Genomic DNA, 24,178 nt, shown 5'->3' on the forward strand with positions numbered 1-24,178 from the left:
ATTTAAAACCAGGTAATTAGGTACTGCTTACCAAGTCCTAAAAGGTCAATAGTGGGTTCTGATGACTTTTTTGGACTTGCTTTAGCTTCTGATTGCTGATCCTCTTTCTTCTGTGGCTTTTAAGGGAAAAAAAATAAACACAAGTAACCTTTCTGAAAAGATTCCATGCTTAAAAAATTCTCTTTAAAGATGCTGCTTCAGTATCGGAAGTAAAAGCCCTTTGCTATATTTGTTTATCATAATGAACTTGATTTGCAACGACCTATGTGGCAGTTATGGTCAAAGGAACATGTCATGTGATTGTCAAAATTATCCTTATATCTTCACTGGTATGTAATCACTTTTTAAATAAATCTATGTTCAAGGATAGCTTAAAAACAAGTCCTAAAGTCTTATACTCTTAAACTGAACCACTGCATATCATGCACTAGGCAAAGAGCTGTCTATAATTTATTAAGTCATTTCAGCAACCAAACTATACAGTTCTTCAACACTAAAGAGAAAAAAAAAGCAAGTTTTTAGAAGCTTAGATTTAAAAACTAGAAGCAGACTAGTGACATTATTTAGCCTTCTTGCAAAGAATATCTGCAAAACATGCAGCATTTAGAGATGCTAAGCACTGGTGCACACAGCCTGTGCTTATGTCTTTTCCTTTATAAACCTTAAGGCTAATAACAGCATTCTTCTTCTTTGGAAAAGGAAACTCTTGCCTAGAGACTTCAAAACACAAGATACTGCTGAAGTGAAATTTGATTATGAAAATTACTTCATAAGTCTGTTTATAATTCTTCTCATACCAATATCAGGCTGTTTACCTGAATCCATTGAAACATCAAGTTTTGAAATTAATACAAACTAGTTTTTAGTAGTGACATAGGAAGTGCATTTCCTCACATGGGTTTAATACACCTTTACTCATCACAAAAACACAAAGTAAAGTGGTTGATCAATGAGCACAGCCTTTAACTGGAACTGATTACCTAATAAGGGGTGGGAGAGCACCACCAGGCTGGCCCCTGGGCGGGCACCAACAGAACCTGCTTCACTCACACCTTTATCATACCCATAATGTGGTTTTGACAGTCACTAAGACTCCTGAGGTTGCTGAGGTCATTAAATCTTAGTATTTAGATTAGGAGAACTTTAAAGTTATACTAATGGACACAAAAGATCTCATTTTTAGGTAATCCTTTACTTTCCTCTCCTGCCAACTGGACCTCACGAGCTTGGTGTTTGTAAAAAGCAGTGAGGAAGCTTCAGAGTATTCAAACAGTGAATAGAAGCCTGTCACACTACTGACCTCCTCTTATGTGAGCAAGCCCCCACTGAAAACCTCCATCAAAGAGCTCCAATGAACTGAACTTCACTTCTGCAGCTACAGGGCACAGGTACCATCATACTCAAACTGACCCTAATCTCTCAGAGAAATACTTGGTTCCTTTTGCCAAAAATTCTTAGGTTGACTTCACATACTTTGCTCAAGATCAAACTGTTTGGGAAATCACCTACTGGAAAAATATTCCATGGATTCCCTGATTTTATACTGTATTATAACTTTCATGTCTGAGTTTATGATCTGAAGCACAGCACACTGGTTCCCAATGCTCCAAAAAAGTTTAGTTTTTGAAAGTAAACTTTTGCACATCAAGAATTTTGCAAAAGTGAGAATTCAAAATAAAGTTTTTTACAACTGACCAAACCTCACCATATATGCCATAAAACTTTACATTGTTATCCTAAACACCAATCAGAACTAACAGTGAATATTTCAGAACAGAATTTGTCACAGAACTTTGCACACTTGAGTCTTCTCCAACTCTGTAAGGAACACTATGGGTCACAGAAGCTGTAAAAAGGAGCATATCTGACATGTTGCTTAACTTCACAAAACTGGCTTTTTTTTCTTTTGTTTAAACATCTTTAAAATTCTGAATATAGAACTTCTTTCAACTGAAGAGAATAACTGTTAGAATTATATCATATGTGCAAATTTTCATTATTCCAGATTAGATTTCTGATAACAACTAAAAGCACAAGTTCGAAATAAATTAAAGCTTGACAGGGTTAGTTTTGAATGCAAACTTTTCACAGAAAGCAAGCACTTTTGCATATATTAGTAAGAATTAAACAGAGTTCAAATGGCACTCTTTTTTCTTTGGTAATTATTACTGTAGCAAATTAATCTCATTACCTAAACTAAAAATTTAAAAACATAGTAGGAATAATCCATTTAGGTCCTCTGCTTTGTCAAATGAACATTTTCAAGAATTATTAAATGCATATTTTTGTTTCATCACTCAGTAAACAAGAAAGGTAGTGAAGACACAAGGTGTAAAATTATTTTCTATAAAAATACAATCCTTTAAGACACCCATTTCCAATATTGTTACGATATTTCTTGATCAGCAGTTTCTGTGCCATTTTGCTTCCTTGCCAGTACCTAAAGTAATAAGTTTTAAGGTTACTTCATTGTTAGTTACTTTAAGGAAAACTGCAAAACCACTTTCAAGCTTGTTAGCACAGCAAATATTTCTAGACATAAATACTGCATTTGTTTCACTGATGGACTTTTTCTCCTCAAAGCACTGTCCAACACCTTTACAGCTACACAGTTTGCACCAACAAACTAACCTTCATTCTGAAAACTGAAAAAAGGTATCAGCCAACTAACATTTATCAATGCTATATCTGTACAATAGTGGTCATGCAAAGCAATATTCAGCAGTTATCTGAAAAAAACCCCAAAAACCCACAAAAACAAGCAAATAAACAAAAAACCAAAAAAAAACCCCAAACCAAAACCAAACAAAAAACCAACCAAACAAAAAAACACCCAACAACAACAAAAACCTTCGTCTTACCTTTAATTTTACCTGCAATATTATGTTGTCCCCCCATTCTCTCACCATAACAAAGACCATTTCCTATCCTCCTGAGATTTCTATTCTATAATTGGGTATGCCTGTATTTCTGCTTAAGATGCTTCAAGGCACATAGGAGGGCTTTTGTTCAAATTCAGAAGACATTTGTTCAGTGCTTAAGGTCTGCCATGATTCACAGATAGACAGGGACTTCTCTAAAGTCACCTACACTTAGGTATAAATTAAGTAAGGTTGGCACTAGTAGGATGAGTTGAAACAACAACCTTGCATGCACACAGTTATTCTTAGGAATACCCAAATACCCCCTATTGCCATACTGTTTCTTAGGACAGTCTTATTCTCCCTTTGATCTCATGGATCTTGGGCTACCTGACTGCACTGTGGTCCACTTGAAGAAGGTACAGTGAAAAGCAATGCCCTACTGAAGTGTTCTGTAGCAGGGATCATGCCCTACTTCTGGGTTTGGAGCATAGGACCTAAAGAGGTCCCTTCCAGCCCATATAATGCTGGCATAAACAAGGTGTCAAAATTTTTGGAAAAGAACAAACAGGGAAGTCACACTGGTGTCAGCGGAAAATTTTATTCCAAATCATAAAGATAAATGTGATTTTTAGTAGTTTTCCTCCAACAGGACTCATACATGACTAAGCTTTATGGAGAGAGTGGCCTTTTGAGATATTAATGCTAAGTACTGCACACAGTGAGCACAGAAGTGTGCAACAGGCAAAACACTGCATAACAAGGCAGTGACATTTCTTAAACTTACTGTTTAATTTAGTGTTGTGCTTTATCTAAAAATTACCACTTTTTGTAGAGGTGCAATACAGCATGACAAATGCTTGGAATCTCGCTGCACTAAGATTCATCTCATTTTCTCTTACTAGTCTGCTTGACTCCCACAGCAATTATTTTTAAGTATTGACACCAGTACCAGACAATCTATTCCTTGTTGTATGCTTTGGAATAAGACCTCATGAAAAATAGGAGACTAAGCAGCACTAAATAAACTAAAAATAGCATTAAAAATCTGACATGAAAAAGGCAAGTAGAAGGGAACAGGTACACAATTTTGCTCATTTATTTTCAGGTGGAGCCTTCAGGGTTACTGAGGCTACTATTTTTTTTACAACATTCAAGACTGTCTTATGTGGTTTTATTGAACAAAGTAGACAGTTATAGCAATTCCTAGATATATTTACTTCAGGTTCTGTATTAACAATTTCTCATTCAAAATAATTTTCATACTACATTTTTCTGAAACACTGTCCTTGCAAACAGCAGAGCATCAAGAATCTTTGATATGCAGGCCTTACACTGCAGTTTTTCACAGTTGTGACTAATGGCCACTACGTTACTCTTCAAGGTGGTTCTCATGTTGGAGTACCTATTGAAAGCAAGCAATGCCCGCTGCCTTAAATTATTTTGAAAATAGTTTATTTGCAAATATCATCTGAAAAAAACTGAAGCCAGAACAAGCTTTATGCATCCTCCACACGATCAGCTTAGTATCTAGCATGACTCACAAGTTTCTGCCTTAAGGAAAACTGAGCCATTGTTTTGAAAAGAGCCACAGTAATCAATTTAAGTTATCCCCTATTCAGCAGGTATTAGATACTTCTGCCAAATTATGGAAGCAAATAAACCTTGCAATCTTTTACGTGTATTTTCATCTATAAAGCACATATTTTCAGTAGAGGACAAGGGACACACTCATTACTCAGATCCAGTATAGGCACTATACATTTTTGCAATCATGTAGATGACAAGTAACTGGTATACAGTAATCCTTTATTGGTTTATTTTCCAATGCTGTCCTTTTAACCTTTTACTTAAATACACTCTTCTGTCATTCCTATCTTCGGGGCAAAAAGGAAGACCAAGGAAACAACTGGTTGCTCAACTTCACCTCAGTACCTAGGAAGGTGATGGACCAACTAACCTGGAAACCATTTCCAGGCACATAAAAGACAAGAACATGACTGGGGGAATCAGCATGGCTTCACCAAGAGGAAGTCATGCTTGACCAACCCAACAACTTTCTACAATGTCATGACTGTCTTGGCAAACAAGGGGAGAGCACTGTGTAGCATCTTCCTTTACTTCAATAAGGCTTTTGATGCTGTTGATAACTGCTGGAAGTGTTATTATGGAAACAATTCCTTTCTAAACTTCCTGCTCTCATTCAATTCTCTGTGTAGTATCCAGTGATGACTGACTCCCAATTTTATACCCAAATCAAGCTACATCTAAATCTTTCCTGCTGTACATCTACAGTACAATAATGTGACAGTATGGTACTAATAACTACATCTGTGAGTAGTCCTTAGGTAACAAGATAAATCACCTTTCAGTATCTAAAGAGCAAATATTGTAAAATATTTAGGAAGTTTAGGTAGTTTATCTCTACCAAAATGAACAATTGAGAATTATGTTTACAGATAAGAAGCAGCATCTCTTTCCTATTAAAAGAAAACAAAAGAAGAAAATACAGAGATGAATATTTGGACCTTCACTTAATTTCCCACACATTGTCACTGGTTTGAAATTACAGGAGAGAAATACATATGCTGGCAATCTCCGTATACCTCCACATTACACCTTGGTCAACTTCAATGTTTTATGCTAAGAAACCATCACAAATAAAATCCAAAAGCAGACAACAGTATAGAAGATCAGGTCACCTGTAATTTATTTTGATTTTAAAGCAACTAAGTGCACAAGACTACTTTAATCTCACATTGAGATGATGCCTTCATTAGAGGGAGCTGTACCAGTCTTCTTGCAATTCACAGAGATACCAGCAAGGATTTAATTCAGCTCATTTTCCTGCCATTAGAAAGTGTTAGGGTTAATCACTTACCAATCTTGTTCATTTACATCCAATTTCAGCTCCAAGATTTTAAAGTAATTTCCATCAGGATTTGGTGGCAAAAGTTACAAAAATCTGTACCAAAGTTTTGAGGTTTATTTTGCTCCAATTCTGACTATATCCTCAAAGATGAAAAGAACTCTTAATAACTTGCCAATTTACACAGAATGAGAAAGTTTCCATTCCATCATGAAAGGGTATCTTTTAATTCAGCAAACTGCATTTAATGTTGCAATGTTGTTGTTCTTTCTTTACAAATTTTGTGCAACAATAGAGGTTATCTGAAGTTTAATTTTTAAAAATTGGTAAGAAAATAGGTCTCAAAAAACAAAGCTGTGTTTTATAGAAACCAATATTTACCTTTATTGAACACTCACAATGCATTGCCCTCAATATACCACTACTTACACCATTCTAGTTCAATCTAATTTATGTGAAATACTTTGCTTGAGTTAAATAAAACCAAATAAATCAGCAAGTAACACTGTAATTATTCTATTCACACATTAAGTTCTGGAGCTGACTTACAGACTTGTTTCTCTCTCTTATATGTTACTCTAAAGCAAATTATCCAGTAAATGAGGATGGTTCTTTGACAAGGACAAGAGAACTGACAGCTACTTTATACCATGTATTTTGCAAACTAATTGCCTCTATGGGTCTGGTGGGACAGAGTTCACATTCCTCATAGCAGCTGATATGGTGCTATGCTTTGGGTGTGTGGCTACAACACTATTGGTAACACACCATTGTTTTGGCTATTGCTGAGCGGTGCTCTCACAGCACTCAAGGATTTTTCTTTTTGCCCAGGTTACCCCCAGCAATAGGCTGAGGTTGAGCAAAAAAGTTGGAAGGAGACATAGCTGGGACAGCTGACCTCAGCTGAGCGAAGGGATGCTCCTACATATGGAACTCCTCCTACAAACCACAGTGAATTCCCAAATTCAGTCTTCCTATTGAAGCTTAGCATACACAAGCCTTGAACTTCTGAATCGGAGCGTTACAGTTTTGCAACAGACTCATCCAAAGGCAAACTCCCAATCCCTGGTATGGGCAGCAATGCTTTCTCACAGAAACTGAGGCAGCAAGTCTGCAGGAGATGAGATCATGAAGAACACTAAGTAACACCTAAGTCATATACTGTAGGAAGTCCAGGGTGTCTGTGGGGTATTCCACCCAATTTTCCTCAGCCAGCTATTTTTGGAGATAACCATTATATAACTGATTCATTCTGCCTCAGAAAAAAAAGATTAAAAAATGAAAGCATTACCAAGTCAGTCTTCCTCCTTCCGCCTGTACAAAGATTATAGTACAGCACATATGATGCTGCCTATAGGGGACCCGGTCATCTCACAGGCAAGACTGACTGTCACACATCTATTAAGTTCAGGATGCTGTGAGGTCTGCAGCTGGTGTTACCAAATGCTCCCTTTCTGAGAAACAACAAGCTTGTCCTTTCCCAACTCTCAGCACCATGTATAGCTCTAGGTGCACAAGATGGGCAGGGGAAGACAAGTGCGAAGTGGAAAGCTTTATAGCAGCACGCTTGGTTGACAGAACAGACAACATACATGAGGTCTTCTGGTGTTAGACTTTCAATGAGAAAATGGTAAGAGTATTCAGATCTAGCAGCAACTATGTTGCTCTGCAGCCTACCCCACTGACCTTTTTTAATTACTATCATAGTAAAACAGAAAAATAATTCAAGTTTGTGAAATGATTAAGGACACTGCTATCCTTTCAGAATATGTTTTTTAATATGATCATACATTCCAGAGCCTATGGTCAGTCTAAATTTCTGGACTACTCTTCTGCATGTTCCTGTTCATCAGAACACTCTCCTCTGACAGAGCAACTGACATTTTGCATTGGAATTGACAGGGCTGAAACAAACTTCTTTGGTAAGGCCTGGTTCAAATGTGCCAGCACAGAGTGAAAATACTCTGGTTATTTTTCATTATAAATGGGTGATTCAGGTTTCCATTTTCTGCTTTTGTGACCTTATGTGAATTATCTTCATAGGTACAGATTGTAAGGGTTTAACAGTTCTAGAAGACATGACACCCAGTAGAAATGTAACCCCCCAACAAATATTTCAAAAACCAGCGGAACTTTTGCTAAATTCACTACTAAAAGATACTAATGTAAATAATTTAGCAGGTTTCAACACCAGCTTTTAGGATTATCATTGAACTTATTTACATTGTGTGAGAGAATTAATAGGGGTAGTATACATGGTGCAAGACATAAGCCACATGACTAACAGCCTTGATGTAGAAAAACTCTGCAGTCAGAGCAATAGTAAGTTACTAATGTAAAAAGTCTATCCTACTCTGAAGCAAGGTATCAGTCACTGTCAAAAATCTGGTTCATCAGCTGTCCAGTCCACTTACCTGCTCCTATTTTCTTTCATATTTTAATATTAAACACAAAAAATACTTCTCTGCACATTTTCCTCAATTTTCTACTTCAATGAAAAATTCATATGAATCCAGAACTCAGCCTGTTTAAAACAGATCTGACTACCAATGCATTTCTAACTTACATACCCTTCCTTAACTATAAGCAGCTTTATGAAAGCTGAAGATCCATCAAATAATTTTGTGAAAAGCACTTAAAAGCAATTTCCAGTTTACTCACTAGAGCTCATATACGCCTCTATGGTTACTGAACAAAAGTGTTCCTTTCCTCTTATTAGGTGGGAATAGCTTGCCATGTGCATAAAGCAACTGGATTCCTTCCCTTTTCATTACCTGCTTGCAATAAAACTTGCAAGAGAGCATAAACATTTGAGAATTGCCATATGAGAAAATAATGTTAGTAATTGACTAGAAGCTTGCAATAGGTTTGTAGATATGTTTTTCTGACAGCTCATATATTTAAGCTATCCAAAGTTTAGTCCATATCTATTTACAGCATTACTTACATAGGCATCCTAGCATTTTTAAAGAATGTTTTTACAGCTTTTGTACCTGACATGCATACAAGTAAAAATTAATCTTTTCATTATATTTAAATTATATTAAAGATGAAATGTGTTATTCTGTTTACCATCCCATAAGATACCATATCATATCATAAGATTTTTTTCTTCAGACTTGAAATGGATGAAGAAGAAACTTAGAAATCAGACTAACTCTTCAAAACTCAGGATACTTTTAGCAAGTGATGAACTCCTATTTTGCTGAACTAGCAAAAAAGCCAGAAAACAGGCATACTATATTGAAATACGAGTTATGTTACAGTGTTATCATTATGCACAGACTGCAGTGACCCTGCAAACAAACTCTGTTCGTTTCCAACCAACAGAAAAACCTGCAGGTCAACAACAGCAACAAAAACTGCCATTCTCATTTATAAAACTAGGATTACCACAAAGCAAACAAACAGCCAACCCAAGGGGAAAATGTAAGTTTATTATTTAGGTTTATTAATAATTTATTATTAATTTGGTTAGTTTTAATTAATCAGCTTATTATTAACTTATTATTAATAAGTTTATTAAGTTTATTATTAATTGCTATTATTCCAGTCACTCACAGACACTGAACTACTCACACTGACCTGCATAAGCCAATTTAAGGCATTTATACCAAACAAATCAACAAAACCAAATTGCCATTTTTTGTTGTAAATCTGATTCTGTACACATGAAGGTCCTTCAGACAAAACACACTCTCAAAGGCAAACTTTTTTAAGTGGTCCTGGATCCACATCTTCACTTTGAAACTCTGGGTATATGGATTTCATTAGATTTTCAAAGTTAAAGCAAGGTACTTGAACAAGATTATGTAAAATGTGTTATATCTTCAGTAATTTGAATTAAGAACTTCACGGCAGAGCTAACAGACCCTACTCCATAATCTTATTCCATTAATATGATTTTATCTTGGTCTAGGCTAATATGCTAATCATCTCTATGAAAATGGATTAAGACTATTCCTTTGTTATTACTTATTGACCGTGCAGTACTAACATTGTATTTTAACTGAATTTAAAACACTGGCTCAGATCTCATTTACTTTAGGTAATGTATTCCGAGAAGGATTAAAACCTTTCATGTCTTATACTTAGCTGGATAGGTTTAGTTCCTTTCTAATGCATCAGACAACCTCAAAGGCCCTTTTACCTTGCTCAAAACCAAGTATGAACCACAGAGAAGCATAATTTCCTCAAATGAAGTTGGCTGTCTTTTCATAGTTACTGCTGAGACTACAGCAAAATATCAAAGATAAATCCTTTAAATTCTTATATTCATGTATTAAATCTATACAATAACCACCATATTTGAAATACTAGTTCTGTGCATTCAGTTTTCAGTATATTAAGTTCTTGAAGCTGATAAGTTCAGAGCAGGGTCTAAAAAAAAAGAGAGAAAGCTCTTTTTCCTGCTTGATACTTCAAAAAAAGCAAATGATTGCAAGATGACTGCTAGGTAATGGTCACAATAAGAAATAGGAACCTGAAGCCAATCTAGGGATGGCAAGACTGCAGAGCAGGAGAGGCACACAGTTTGAGTGCAGAGGTATCCAAGTTTTCCAGGGATTCTGGGGGCAAGGACTTGAGCAGAGTTTGCTGCAGCTCTAAATCTTTGAAATTACTGCATTTGAGCCCAGAAGCAAGGACCTGTTTACAAGGACACAAAAGGTAGAGAAAAAGCTGTTTATCAACCCTTTTCCTGCTTTGTATTATCTTGTCACAGAACTTGATTTAGATAAAATGCAAGAATTCTACTTTTAATCCAATAAAACCTGGGGCTTTAATCTTTTAGAAGAAATTATTATGAAGCAGAAAATCTAAACAGATCCATCTTAAGGCAAATCCAGTGTCCCATTATGAGATCTATAAATCGGATTAGGGTCAAAGTGTTTTAATGCATCTCAGTCTGCAAGCTGTGAAATGCAATAAACAGAGTTTGTATTTTTACAAACTATGTTAAATACACCTTCAGTTTTTGAATCACATTATTATGGTTATATGAACTTAGCTTACATATTTCTCCTTGACTTCTATCACACTCATTAGCCAAGGCAAGATTACAATAATGCAGCTGTATTAGTTCCAGTTCCTCATTTAATGTTTTCTTTTATAACTTCCCTTCTAAAAACCTGTCAAGTCGTACATAATACATCAGTGAACCCAATCAGAACTAAAGGGCACGTATTTGTAATTCCTTCTTCATGTATTTCCAGGTAAGAATGAGCTGATTCATGCATGGCAACTGACTGAACTCATAGTAAAAAAACAATCCAACGCAAGAAATCCTTTCCATCCCTATTCATGAAGGTGTGCTTTGCAATCTGTTCCTTAACTATAACAAAAGTGCTTTTTTTTGCTGAAAAATATTTTTTGAGTGAGACATAGAATCACAGAATCATCAAGGTTGGAAGAGACCTTTAAGATCATCAAGTCCAACTGTCTACCCAGCACTACAACTGTTAACCCTAAACCACTAATCCACATCACCCAGAGCCAGATTCAGATGCTTCTTGAACACCTCCAGGGATGGTGACTCCACCACCTCCCTGGGCAACCTATTCCAATGCCTGACCACACCAACAGTGAAAACCTTTTTTTCTAATACCTAATCTGAATCTCTCCTCTTAGTTTCAGGTCATTTCTTCTTGTCCTCTCACTGCAGGCATGGCAGAAGAGTCTGGTCCCCACCTCACTGAAACCTCCTTTCAGGGAGTTGTAGAGAGTGATAAGGTCCCCTCTGAGCCTCCTATAGAAGCTCAGGATATATATATATAGGATCCAATATATCATCCATACTGGATGAATAAAGGATATAGAATATAGAATATATTATATTCTATATTAACCCAGTATCAAGACTCTCCACGCTTAGCCAGCAACCAGCTCACACCTTGGATCTTTCCTGGTGCTTATATCTCACTCACTGGCTACTCCAGCATGAAATTTGCTACCTGTTACACAATATGCATGATCACAGAATGTTTGTTTCCAGCAGCTGGTGTTGGACATGCTGCCTTTGCAACAGTTAGCTTCTAGATGCTGGTCTCTACAGCTGCTGACCCTCAGATTCCCTCAGACTTGCAGTCCCTTTCCAGTGGTCAACATCAGCTTCTTATCCTATTAGTCTGGTAGTTCAACTTGAAGTTTGCTAATGTTTACACACAGACACAGAAGAGACAATGCAGTCACTCACAACATGGTTGCAAACAGAATGTGGGACGTATACAGAATAACCTGTGGTGATCAAGCGCAGGACTCAGACAAGCACACTGCCCAGCAACCTGCATGTATGTGACTGCCCCTTTGTATTCCCTTCCCCCCTGCTTCCTCATGCTTCTTACACCCCAATCCACCTCGATTCCTCTATTTCCTTGCTTTTGGTCTGTGTCACCTAAACATCCCATTGTAAGATTCATGCAGTATTATCTGCCCTACCCCCAAATTCTTTTCTCTCTGCATTCCACAAGAAGTCCTATAGCCTAGTATGCTATCAACCCTTACTTGCCTAGGGTTCCTGGGAGAGAATCTCTTTCCTTGACCCACCTCACCACTTTCCTTCAATAGACTAGGAGAAGCTCTGTTCTGTTTCCACTCATTAGTTTACTCTTTTGCTCCTCCCTATTGCTTTTCCTCTTATTCTTACAGTCTTTATGTTTTAGTCACAGTCTTACAGCATCATACTGAATACTGTTTCATATAAACAGCCTCTGAGTTAGGACTTTTCTTAACAGAGTTCTGTTTCACACAGTTGGACTAATACCTTGTACTAGCATCTTTTCTACTACTATGGCAAGCAGTACAATACAAACACTTTATGAAGTCTAAGCATACTAGAGGTATTTATTACTAGAGGTCCACTTAAAGAAGGCTCTTAATTAGCTCCATGGAAATTCAATCCTGTCACCAACAACTAATCAGACTGAAATAGTCCCCTAGGTTAATTTTTCTTACTTCTGTATCAGCTTGTTGCTTTCTGTAATTGCTATGAAAGTTAGAAAAGAGCTGACAAGTACTTTATCATCCTCACATAGAAATACATAATTGTGTTTCACAAATTCAGAATTTAGTGAGAGGAAGAAGTGTTTATTAAATACTTATGCATCATTAGCTGTATGTGTTGCTTCTGCCAGTCAGGGGGAATTTTTCCTTAATTTTGTTCTCATTTCAAAGTTAATCACTTTGAAACAATTGCTTTGAAAGCCAAGTAACTTTAACCTATCATATACAATACCAAAATGGATTTCTCTTTACTCAGGTAAGCTCCATTTTCTTTGTCTTCACCCTACGTATCATAACTTTAAACATCAACTATCAAGAATCACTGTAGCCACAATCCAGTCTAGCAGCCTACATCTCCAATGGAGATTAGTCAAGTTTCTTTTTGTTTTCAATCCTCCAGTTAAAGTAATATGAATCTATATGAAATTGCTAAATATTCTGAGAGTTAATATTTAAATAATCCTTAAAAAAATTAGGGACTGCTAAAATTTTTTAGATTCACAGCTTCAAAGATTTTGAAGTTTTACAACTGGCCCTTCAAAGTGATATTACAAGGCCTCTGATTAGTTTGTTCAGTCATCCATTTCAACATTTATGCTAAAAATCACCCCAACCTGTTTTGTTTACCACTAAAATAATCTGTGTTTAAACCAAAGAAAAAGACATGATGATACCTTCTTACAGTGTAAACTGAGGCTTAGGTACATAAGACAAAAAATCTGTGTATTACCTTGATCAGAAGTTATCCATGTTACTACACAGTGTAAAATGCACCCTCTGCCCTAACAGACAAGCCTGCAGCATCCTCCTCTGACATGAAATAAAATATCCTCAAGTTGAGAGAGACAGCAGTTGCTGAGTAGAGAGGCAGGATGGATTTATTTTTCAGTAGTACACTGACATGCCCGGGGACGAATATCAGAACTGCCCCCATTTTCTTCTAGCTGCAGGTGCCAATTTTATAAAGGAAAAATTTCAAGTGAAACTGAAAGACAAGCTCATCCAATTGCAATTCTTTTTTCCACAGGGCCAAGAGGCAATTGATTGCAGATGGGTTAACAGTTCTGACAGATATATGAAAGGAATTTAGCAATAGAGATGCTAGTTACTTGAGCAATTAGGTAACTGATAACTTAATTCTGCATCATACTTATGATCCTACAGAATTATCTAGAGTAAGAAACTAGTCCACTTCCCTGGAACTGTATTAAGAGATCCTCCTTCTATCTTCTTTTGCTTTTATCTCTACCACAGATACAGTGCTGTCTTCCAAATACCTTTGAGTTAATTTTGTGAAGAAATAATCATGCAACAGGAAGAATACCAGAGTCAAAACCTTGTCTCTGCAACTGTTTTAGTGCCATGAACAATGTTGAAACTTCCTAGGGCATTATTTTTTTAAACAATTTAAAGCTTAAGTTAATGATGGAGATTTAATGTTATCAGTAACATCTAAAATAATTTTTTATGAAAAATAAGTCAATATCTTTACTCTTCAGTAGGACTGCACATCTGACAGGGCCTCCCACAACCCCACTGCCCTACCTTGATGGTCCCACACTGTTGAGATTAAGCACTTTCTAGCTTAAGCATGATAAAATGAAACAGAACACACAAAGACACTTGATTGCTTTGCTCATGCTCCAATACTTGCATTATTTTAGGAAAACAAAGGAACCCTATTATTCAAAACAAGATAGGATTATTATTTTGAGTGACATTTAAATTATTTTTCCTCTTATCAACTTCATCTCATCCAATCCTTATCCTTCTTTACATTCAGTTCCATGTATCAGTACCACTTCAGTAGAAGTGTCATGCATTTTGTTCCTGCACGTTTGATTGATTGTACACAATCTCCTAACTAGTACTATAATTTTTATAAAACCTTTTAGATGAGATTGTATATCTGCAGTTTCAATCATGAATGCTCCTATGGTTTCAAATGTCTTAGAATGAGTAAGTCTTGGTCATACAGATGTTTTTTTTTTTCAAAAGACAGCATCCAGCCACGAAATAAGGCTGATTTAGTTCATGCTTGCTTAAATGTGCACACTTTATTTTGTGCAAGATACAAATAAGTATATGTAACATTGCTTACCTAATTTTCTCAAAGTCACCAGGAAAAAAGGTGAAGCTTAGCAGGAGCTGAAAATGCTATCTGTTAATAAGTACTATCAACTGGAAAGCCAAGGCAGTATTATATTTTGAACATACATGGAGCAAAAATGTAACTGAAGATCAATTAAAACTAAGCACACTTGACAACAGTTTTTTGTTAAAAACAGTTTAGCAAGTTAAACAAAGGAAAACTTAACCAAAGCAACACACGCTCAAGCTTGTTCTCATAGTTTTTAGATTATACTTGTATAGAATTAAAAAAACACCCACATTAAAAGACTGTTCTGCTGTAGACCAGAGTTGAGAGAATTTAACACTAACAGCAAAGATGCACTGGGTTGAGGAAAAAAATGTGATACCCTTCCTGAACATTGACTCCTTTTCCAATACTAAATAGATAAAACCTTTTCCTTTTTTTCCTGACAAAAAAGGGTTCTCTTTCGTTGCTTCTACCTGCAATATCTATTTCTTAATTTCTTTGTCTACAACTTCCAATACGTAATAAGAGCCATGACAGATTAATTTCATTAAGTAAGACTATTTTTCAAAGCAATCCTCAAGTATAAGGAGTTCTTTGTTACCTACAAAAGAATGAATAGCACAGTTTCGGGAAGAATCTAATTTAATTTGCCTTTCTCCAGATTAGCATTAAAAACAACCAAAGAACCAAAAATAATCTGATCTCCTGCAAGACTGAAAAGGTATGATTAGAAATGTAAAACCAGGTTGAGACAGGTCCATAGTCTGTAAAATGCAGACTGAGAGAACAAGAAGCCTTAAAATCCTTCACCCTTTGTAGGAACAGGGGGAAGTGAAACAGGTTGTCCTATTTTTTATCACATACTCCTAAATCCTGAGCTTTAACTCATATCTACTTAGTCTGAATTTGTGAAAATAAGGACTAAGAGTATAAATAAGACTATGTATTCAACCAAGAGGCCAAAACACGTTTCTATTTTTCTGTTCCTGTGATAAATATGATTGCTTATATATTATAATTTAAAATTATATTACATTTCATATAAAAATCAAAAGGAAAAAACTTTAAAATTAAATTCATCTGAAAGGTAAATAAGGCTTAGAAGTCTAGGGAAATGTTTTCAACATTTCAAGTTGTTCACGTGATTTAGTAAATGTATCATCAATACAGTATCAAAATAAAGAAAACATTTAGAATATTTATAATGCAATTCCACACTTAAATTATCATTCAGGGCAGTATTTGTGAGTAAACTTATTCCTACAACTTTAAAATAAATACCTAAACACATCACTTCCACCAAACTGGTGGACACCAAAAACTCTGAGGGCTTTCATTCTTCCACCGATTCTCACCATGCTACTCAGTCTTAAAGAAGAGGAGAATGTTAGTGCATTATTTGTTCCAATTAATTTATCCTTGTACAAAATTATTAGGATGATAATTTGGAATACTTTGGGTAAATAAAAACATCACAGAGAACTAATGGAGATGGATAGTTCCTCTTGCCTCACTTGTCCAGGCAGGTTAATTTCTGTGGGAGGTTTAGCTGGTCTTTAGGGAAAAACACACACACCATCCTAATAAGTTACATTAAGTTCTTCTATTTGGTTAAATGAGTATTTGACACATTGTTTTTCCTACATGAAGGGGAAAAGGTCCTAATATGATTGGCTCTCACTTTTATTTGGGGTGTTCTCCAGTACTTTTTACATGCAAATAAACTGCTGTCTGTACCTCTGTAATGCAGGTCATCTGGTGCTGGCTGGTACCAGCCAACTGAGAAACAGCAGCTCACTGTTACTGCTGAGTTTAAGCTGCCATTTTGGGGAAGAAAAACAGCATTTGATATAACACCATTGAAAGATAACCTCCAACTGACCTATTCCTGTCATTTGAAATAACTCTACATAAAAACAAGAGCCAGTTTCAAACTCAAAATGTAATATAATAAAACAAACTAAACTCACAGTGTCATATTGTACTTCAGTTAATCAAGTGTAACTTCTGCAATCCTTCAGAAACATTTATCATCCTGGTATGTTCAGCAGAATGAAAAAAGTCTTACCTTTAAATGTCAACATGCACAAGTAGTTTGTGGGGAAAAAATAGTTTGTTCTTTACACCCTAGCCATTTAACTTTTCTGTTCCAGTACAACACAATCTTATCTTAAAAGGGTTTACTTCAATAAATTAGATGTGGTTTCACAGTAACTATGGTCCTCAACAATGCAGTATTTTACAGTGAAAACATTACAATATTTTCACAAAAGTATTCAGCTCATGTGAAACCTCTAAAATAAGCACCAGAGAAAGCTACACAGTGCTGAACCCAAACATTTCCAAAGCATTCAGTGTCATGGACTTAGCTGAACTTTCTGATTTTGGTTATCAGAAATACCACATTTTTCATGGACAGTTTTCCAAATAACTTCTGGCTTAATTCTGGATTGCTAGTGCTGTTGTACACCAGATTTTCTTAATTTAAAAGTTAGGCTACATAAAGAGTTCAGTACTACAAAAATCTGAACATTTAAGCATACGAATGTTCTCCTTCGTTACCCTGGGAACACACCAGAGCCTCAAGACATTATACCCAGTTAGGCCTTTTCTGTTTGCATTTGTATTGCAAGAGGACATAAACAGTGTCTTGAAAAAACCTAGAACGGTCCTAGTTGCTCTGAAACTCAAGTCATTCATACAGCTCAATCCAAGTTCTCTGTTCTAAACAGAAATGCAAGTGCCTTTACTAAATGAAGTGTTATTCCTTATACCATTGGATCACTTGTGAACAGTCATCCTCAGTTCACTTTTTGCAGCTCTTGTTTATCCTTGTGGTACACAATCTTCCCAGTTCACGCACTGGCCATGTCCCAGCTATGTCCCTCATAGTCCTGATCACTCAGTCTGAAGACCTAAATGGACCCCATGTCCTTTCCTTCCGTGCTTCCTTTCAGTGGAAAACAGGTACAAGGTGCATGGGGTGCGCACAGAGCCTGCTCCAACGTGCTGCACAAAGAAGTAGAATGAAGCTTACCTAAAGTGCTCCTACGTGCTGTGAAAAGAAGCTTTACCTGAACTACCTGCACGGTTTAAATCTTTATTTAAAAAAACTACTATGAGGCTTTGGTAGCTCCCTCACATAGTAAAATATTTAGGCTACGTATTTCTTTTTGAAGTCACCAAATGATTCTAAACTGAGTACATTCAATTGCCTAAATATGAACAAAAATTCTACTCAGTAGACACACTAGAAATAAAAAGGTTGTTTACTCTGCTCCTGAATTGAGAACTTGCTCAGTCAGCATAAGCAGGAAAGAAAAGAAAATAAAAAAAAAAAAGAAGAAAAGAAAAAAGAAGATCATCCCTGATTTGGGAAATGTCATTAACTTCAGCTGTGCAAAAGGGTAATTAATAAGAAGGAAAAGCTCCTCAGCAGCTGATGACAGGGTGGGCAGGAGGATGAAGTTTAAAAACTGGCTAGCAAAAATCCAGCAAAAGTCCAGCTGTTCTTGCCCATCTACAAATTAAAGATTTTCTTGTGTAACCACCAATGAAACACAGAAGCTGGTGGTCAAATCACAGACTTTCTTCCCCTCCCCACTACTAAAATGGGGTCTTAAAGCATGAGATTTACTTTTTTAGTCAATTTAAAATCTCTTACTCTTAATTATCTGTATGGAATACCTAAAATTTGCTTTCACTACATGACAGTCTACCTTATGCTTTTATTCTTGCTCTTGGCCCACAGGAGTCATTGAGAAGCACACAATTAGCTCAGTGTGATTATTTATTCTTGCAATTTAACACATTTTTATACTGCTAAAATTGGCATTTGTGCTGCTTGCAAACACACTGGGCTTTGATTGGACACCTCAGCTCCACTGGCCCCACTTTTCCTGTCATGATGAATTGCATAATAATTGTTTCCGCAGTTTTCTTGCAATTTTTTTTTCCCATTTCTCCCAAGTAACTGTAAAGATAGAGTTATTTTAATTACAAGCACTGAGGAAACTTGAGGTCTGCAATTGCGGAAATGGTATAGGGAGAGGGGGAGGGAGGACCCTGGGTAACTTATGCAAGTTTCACAACTTTCTTCAATTAGACCAAAAAAAAAAACATTACAGCTTCCAGTAACTTGGCAACATCACGTATTTTATTAGGAGTTCTGTAGATCTGATGTGGAAGATCATGTTGTTGGCGGCTTCCAATAAAATGCTAATCACTGGACTAGACTCAGTTGGTAGCTGACACAGTAAGATCTTGTTCAGTAATTTTGTCACAGAGAGCGCACAGCCCAGAAAAAAGTCAAATAAGTATCCTACTCACTGTTCTGCAGTAGATCTCTCTGATCTTGAGGAAATTCTACTCTCCATATGAAATCCCTGTCTCAAGTTCAAACGTTCATAAAAAAATACTTCCCACAAAACTCACTTTAAGCACGAGGTTTCTTTACTGAAAAGCCATTTCATAAGAAAACTCACAATTGTTAAATCAGCTAAAAGATGATTTTCTGTCCTTTTACTTATCATAGCATGATAATCAATATAGTATCTTTTACATCATAATTACCTGACACCTTAATGCAATATTGGGATCAAAAGTTTATTAAATCAATGCTACAAGCTTTCAGCAATATTTGAAAACACAACAGAAATCACACTGGACATGCAGCTTGCTAAAGGCTAAAGATCAGTTAGTCACGGCAGAAAGACTCTTACACAGATGCAGGAGCAGATTAGTGAGTTCTATGAAGCAAAGATCAAAACACGCAAATTGAATGTGAACATCTTAAATGCTTAGGATGCATATTCCTGTTTAAAGAGCTAAGAAATTTAAACTCAGATGATGAAACTGAAGTCACTACAAACTTAAGACTTGTACAAGTACATAGCATCTTGTAAAGAGATCTGAAGTTTTCCCTGGATTCAACTTTTTACAGGTTTAAGAACTGTAATTTTTTCCATCTTTATTGATTCTTCCACAGGACAATTAAAACACTGATTCAACTAACTTAACGTAAAAGAAGTCTCAAAATTGTGGTAGAACTGCCAGCTCCTTGTTCATGTATTTTTAATTCATTGACTTTCCAAGCCTGGAATGTCTAGACTGGAGATAAACCATGCCTACAGTAAAGGTGAGCAGTGACTTTATATATGAAGTGTCCAAAGAATTCTCATATTGTGTTTCCTCCTCCAGGAAGGTGAAAAGTGGGAAAAATAACCATCTACTGCTTGATGTGGTTGCTGAAAACATGACACTATGGCCAAGATGCCTGCACTTCCCTCCTGATTCAACACACAATATTTAAAAAATCCTATAGGCAGTCTCTACCTGGATGAGAAGTATATAATTATTACTGAAATACTAATGTTTATCATCTCCCTAAAGCAGAATCACACCACAAAAGCAGTAATTTATTATTTCGTATATAAAAATAAAACCTTCTGGTTCTCTATTTCACCAGTACTTTCCAGCAGAAACAAGTATTTGATACAAGTCTCTTTCCTTTAGATTTAAGAAAGCAACTGCAACTTTAAAATATGTCAGGTTTATAGGCTGTGTCTAAAAGCAGTTTATTTTGAATGAGTGATCTTTAAAAGCCCTGAAAATCCCAAGCTTGAAGAATCTCTTAAATTAAAAAGATGACACACAGATGAGTTCCATTTGAGCAATCAATGTTGACACATTAATAATGAAATAAAATACGGTGAAATATTTCAAACATTTTGCAGCTGCTACAACAGCACTATTACCTAATACAGAGATATTTACAAAATTCCACATTTTCTAGTACAAGCAGTTAAAATCAAAATACTTCTTTTTATTTGCTTGATCATTAACTGATAATCTAATGAGCTTTCAAATATAAATCTAACCAGTGGCATTTGAATATGGTTTTATTTCAAGTATTAGGAAAACTCCTCAGCTGTAACTATGCTCTGTTATCCTTTCTCCTCACCTAACCAGTCACATAACAAGGTTCAGGCATCCCTGCAAAGGGAAAGTGTCCCTCTCTCCCAGACCGAAAGTAGACCTCTAGGCTCTAGGAAGTTCAGATTTCCAAAACACAGAAATGTTTTTAGCCTTTATAACTAAAGTATATTGTTATAAGGGCCAGAATAAAACATTTAACTTGGCTGGATGCCCTTGTAAAACTTCAATAATCAACAACTCTAATGTTTTTATTGTCACCCATAAACTTGCTTTAACCTCTTGCCATATGAATAAGGATATCCTTTTCCACTTCCTCAGTGAAGCTACACACATGATCATAACCAAGTTGGCTTCTGCATTAACTTATTCCAAAACTGCTTTCTCATTTCAGAAAAACGATGTTTGTATTGCATAGGGGCTTCCCCCCTAAGTGTGAATATATTTTTATATCTTGTTTTGTTATGTAAAATGAAAAAAACTCTATTTGAAAACTGAATTAGAAACACAACTGCAATCATAGTCTATGAATACACAACATTTTTCATAGTTGCAACACTGCACTGTTGGGGAATAAACTGACAGATGGAGACTCCAATGCATTCTGCAGACCAGAACATACTAATGGATTCACATAATCTGAGAGAGGACACCTGTAGTAAAATAAATTATTCTATCTAATACTTAAATTACCCATTTCATTTTTATTTAATATTAACTCTATACAGACGTGTACCTGAAATCTTAATTGTACCTACGTTGCTAAGGCTGCTCGTTATGTTTGAGCATAGCCGTATGAAGAAGCACCTTAAATGGTTTGCCTGTCATGTTTTGTGACATGATCTAGTTACATATTTTCAAGTTATCTAGAGTTTTAACTTAAATTCTATAAATTATACAATTATGTTTAAAATGTATTCACTCATGAAAGACAGTATTAGATGGTAATACAGGACTCAATAAAAATGAAAATTTTCTGTGCAAGAATAGCAATGGTACAAGTTAAAATCTTAATTAGGTTCTTGGTCTGATCTTAAATCTTAACAAAGCTTAACTTTTAATTCCCATCTTAACCTAGACGCATCCTCTTCATATGGTCAACCAACCTCTGCATGCAAGCAACAGCCCAAGCAAATGATTCATGTGGATTAACCAGATTATTATTCATATACACATTCACACACAAGTGTGTTTGTCTGTGTATATATATACACAGACATTATTTTTTCCCCAAATCTCTCTATATGTCTAATACTATGTGCAATCTTTAAAATAACTGTAGAAAATAAATTCTTCTTACCTTTTCAGCTGTTAACTGTTTTGATGGTTTTTCTGATTCTCTCTCTCTCTTTTTCTCTTCTTTCTTTTTCTCTTTTTCCTTCTGCAAAAAGAAAAAGCATTTTGCTAGTACCCAATTTGCAAACATATTGAATGTCTACAGCCATATAGAATATAAACAGATATCTTCAGTTATTCCCTTTTAAATCAGAGCTTATGCCTGTATCTGCTCTGCTTCCAGAAGTGAAGCTCATTTTGCTCAGACAGTACTACTAAAAATACTGTAACTTTCAGAATTCAAGAAATTTACTATTTCACCTGTTCATCTGCATTTCTGCCTCTAAGCAGAAGGAAAAAAAAACAACCAGTGCTGCTTCTCCTGAACTGTGCAGAGCTGAAGAGAAAACCCATCTCTTCAAGTACTTCCATTAACTGTTGATAACCTCTCTTATCATGGCAGACATCGGTCACCTTGATCAAAGAACTACAGTAAGGCAATTTGCACACAGGTTTCTGCAGAGAGTTACTAATTTTTAAAAGATAATCTAGGTGTCTTAGAAAACAGTCCTGAATATAAAAAGTTGCCTTAGAACCTATGACAGACTAGCTGAGTCATAAGACTTAGTTGTTTCAGAAAGCAAAAACGTAAAAGATCCCTTTACTTTGAACGCATCATAATGACATTACAGAAGTTTCTTCATTTTGATTTTAAATTAATAAATGTGCCAATATTACAGACTTAGTCTGACTGAATCAAAGCATAAAATATTCATTAAGGAATAACATGCAGAAGACATGCACTTTTTAGGCCAGCAATTGCTTTGAAAAAGTGTTAGTAGTTTAGACCAGTAACCTGTCTGCATTTACCTTGTTCAACTACAGTGTAGTACTACTGAGTATATTTTAACATTAAAATGGATTAAGACAAGGGCTTACCTTGTACTAACTCCTAAATGTTTTTTAGTTATTAGACTTGTATCCCTTTGTTCAAAGCTTGAAACAGCTTTGTTTCACAAAACACTATTGTTTAGCAAGTTTCCCAAAACTAGGAGGAAGGTTGAGAGGTTAGATAACTGTCTATGCAGCTCCAATATTAAAAATCAAATAGCTTACTAGGTTACAGTTTGTGTCAATATGGACTGCTTGGGTTTTTTTTCTTTTTAACATCCAGTATATATATATTGGGAGACCTGGGGGACCAGGCACAGAGTGACCCAAGTAACATATTCTTCACAGCTTCTAATAATTGGTTTTCAAAACTTTCACCAAATTTACCAGATGGATTGAGGCTACTCAAGGCCCACTAAACCTTGTGAATTATTTCATTAGGCATTAACCTGAACACTCAGTTGTTGGAAAATGAGACTATCAGACCAAGCACCTGCTTACAAACAACAGAAAGCAATGACCACAGTCATGAAACTGCAGCAGAGGAATTTAGAATGTCTGTTTTGACAAAAAGAAACACAGAGCATCTTAGATTTCAGTGAACACTAGGAACACAAAAATGAACATAGTATTCCAAAACAGAGGCGCTGCCAAAACTGTATCTCACCTCAGGCAGTGCAAGGTGTTCAAGAGAAGTCCATGTGACTTGGACAAATACAGAGCAGTGCTTTATTTTATGGTCACGTAACAGCCTGTGACTTGTAGGCTTTTTGAACTAGGATTACAAATGCATAGCCATGCCTTTCAGTGAAGCTTAGCCATTCTTACATTACTGTTTCACTGACGCTAGGACCAACCTGCATTCAAATATACTGTCACAGCAGTAACTTTTTCCAAAGTCTTTCATTCTCTGTCCCCACTTCCCACTCCAACCTTCACAAGTTGAATAGTTTAAATAAACCTGATCTCTTCTCCTGAAGGAACCTTTCTACATTTTAGACAACTGCATCAAAAGGAAGTGCGACCAGCAGGTCAAGGGAGGCGATTCTATCCCTTGTATTCTGATTTCTTAAGACCCTTCCTCTGGTATCCAGCTCTGGGGCACCCAAAAATCAGAAGAACGTGGATCTGCTGAAGCAAGTAGTCAAGAGAAGTGTCACAAAGATGACTGTGGGCTGGAATACCTCTCCCATGAAGACAAGCTGAGAGTGTTGGGATTGTCCAGCCTGGAGAAGAAAGAAGACTCCA

At 36.0% G+C, this 24,178-nt stretch overlaps 1 protein-coding gene across 2 annotated transcripts in view; it reads right to left on the reverse strand.

Moving 5' to 3' along the window:
* SMAP1 (small ArfGAP 1) overlaps positions 1–24,178 on the reverse strand; it is an 88,592-nt gene that overhangs the window by 22,117 nt on the left and 42,297 nt on the right. For both annotated transcript variants that reach the window (XM_050316911.1, XM_050316910.1), the window contains 2 exons: positions 22,065–22,145; positions 32–116 (listed from right to left, as the gene is read on the reverse strand). In XM_050316911.1, coding sequence (XP_050172868.1) covers positions 32–116; positions 22,065–22,145 — 166 coding nt within the window. The remainder of the gene's footprint in view (positions 1–31; positions 117–22,064; positions 22,146–24,178) is intronic.

This window comes from Myiozetetes cayanensis, unplaced genomic scaffold (genome assembly GCF_022539395.1).
Source record: "Myiozetetes cayanensis isolate MyiCay16 unplaced genomic scaffold, myiCay2020 scf2-11, whole genome shotgun sequence".
Taxonomy (NCBI): domain Eukaryota; kingdom Metazoa; phylum Chordata; class Aves; order Passeriformes; family Tyrannidae; genus Myiozetetes; species Myiozetetes cayanensis.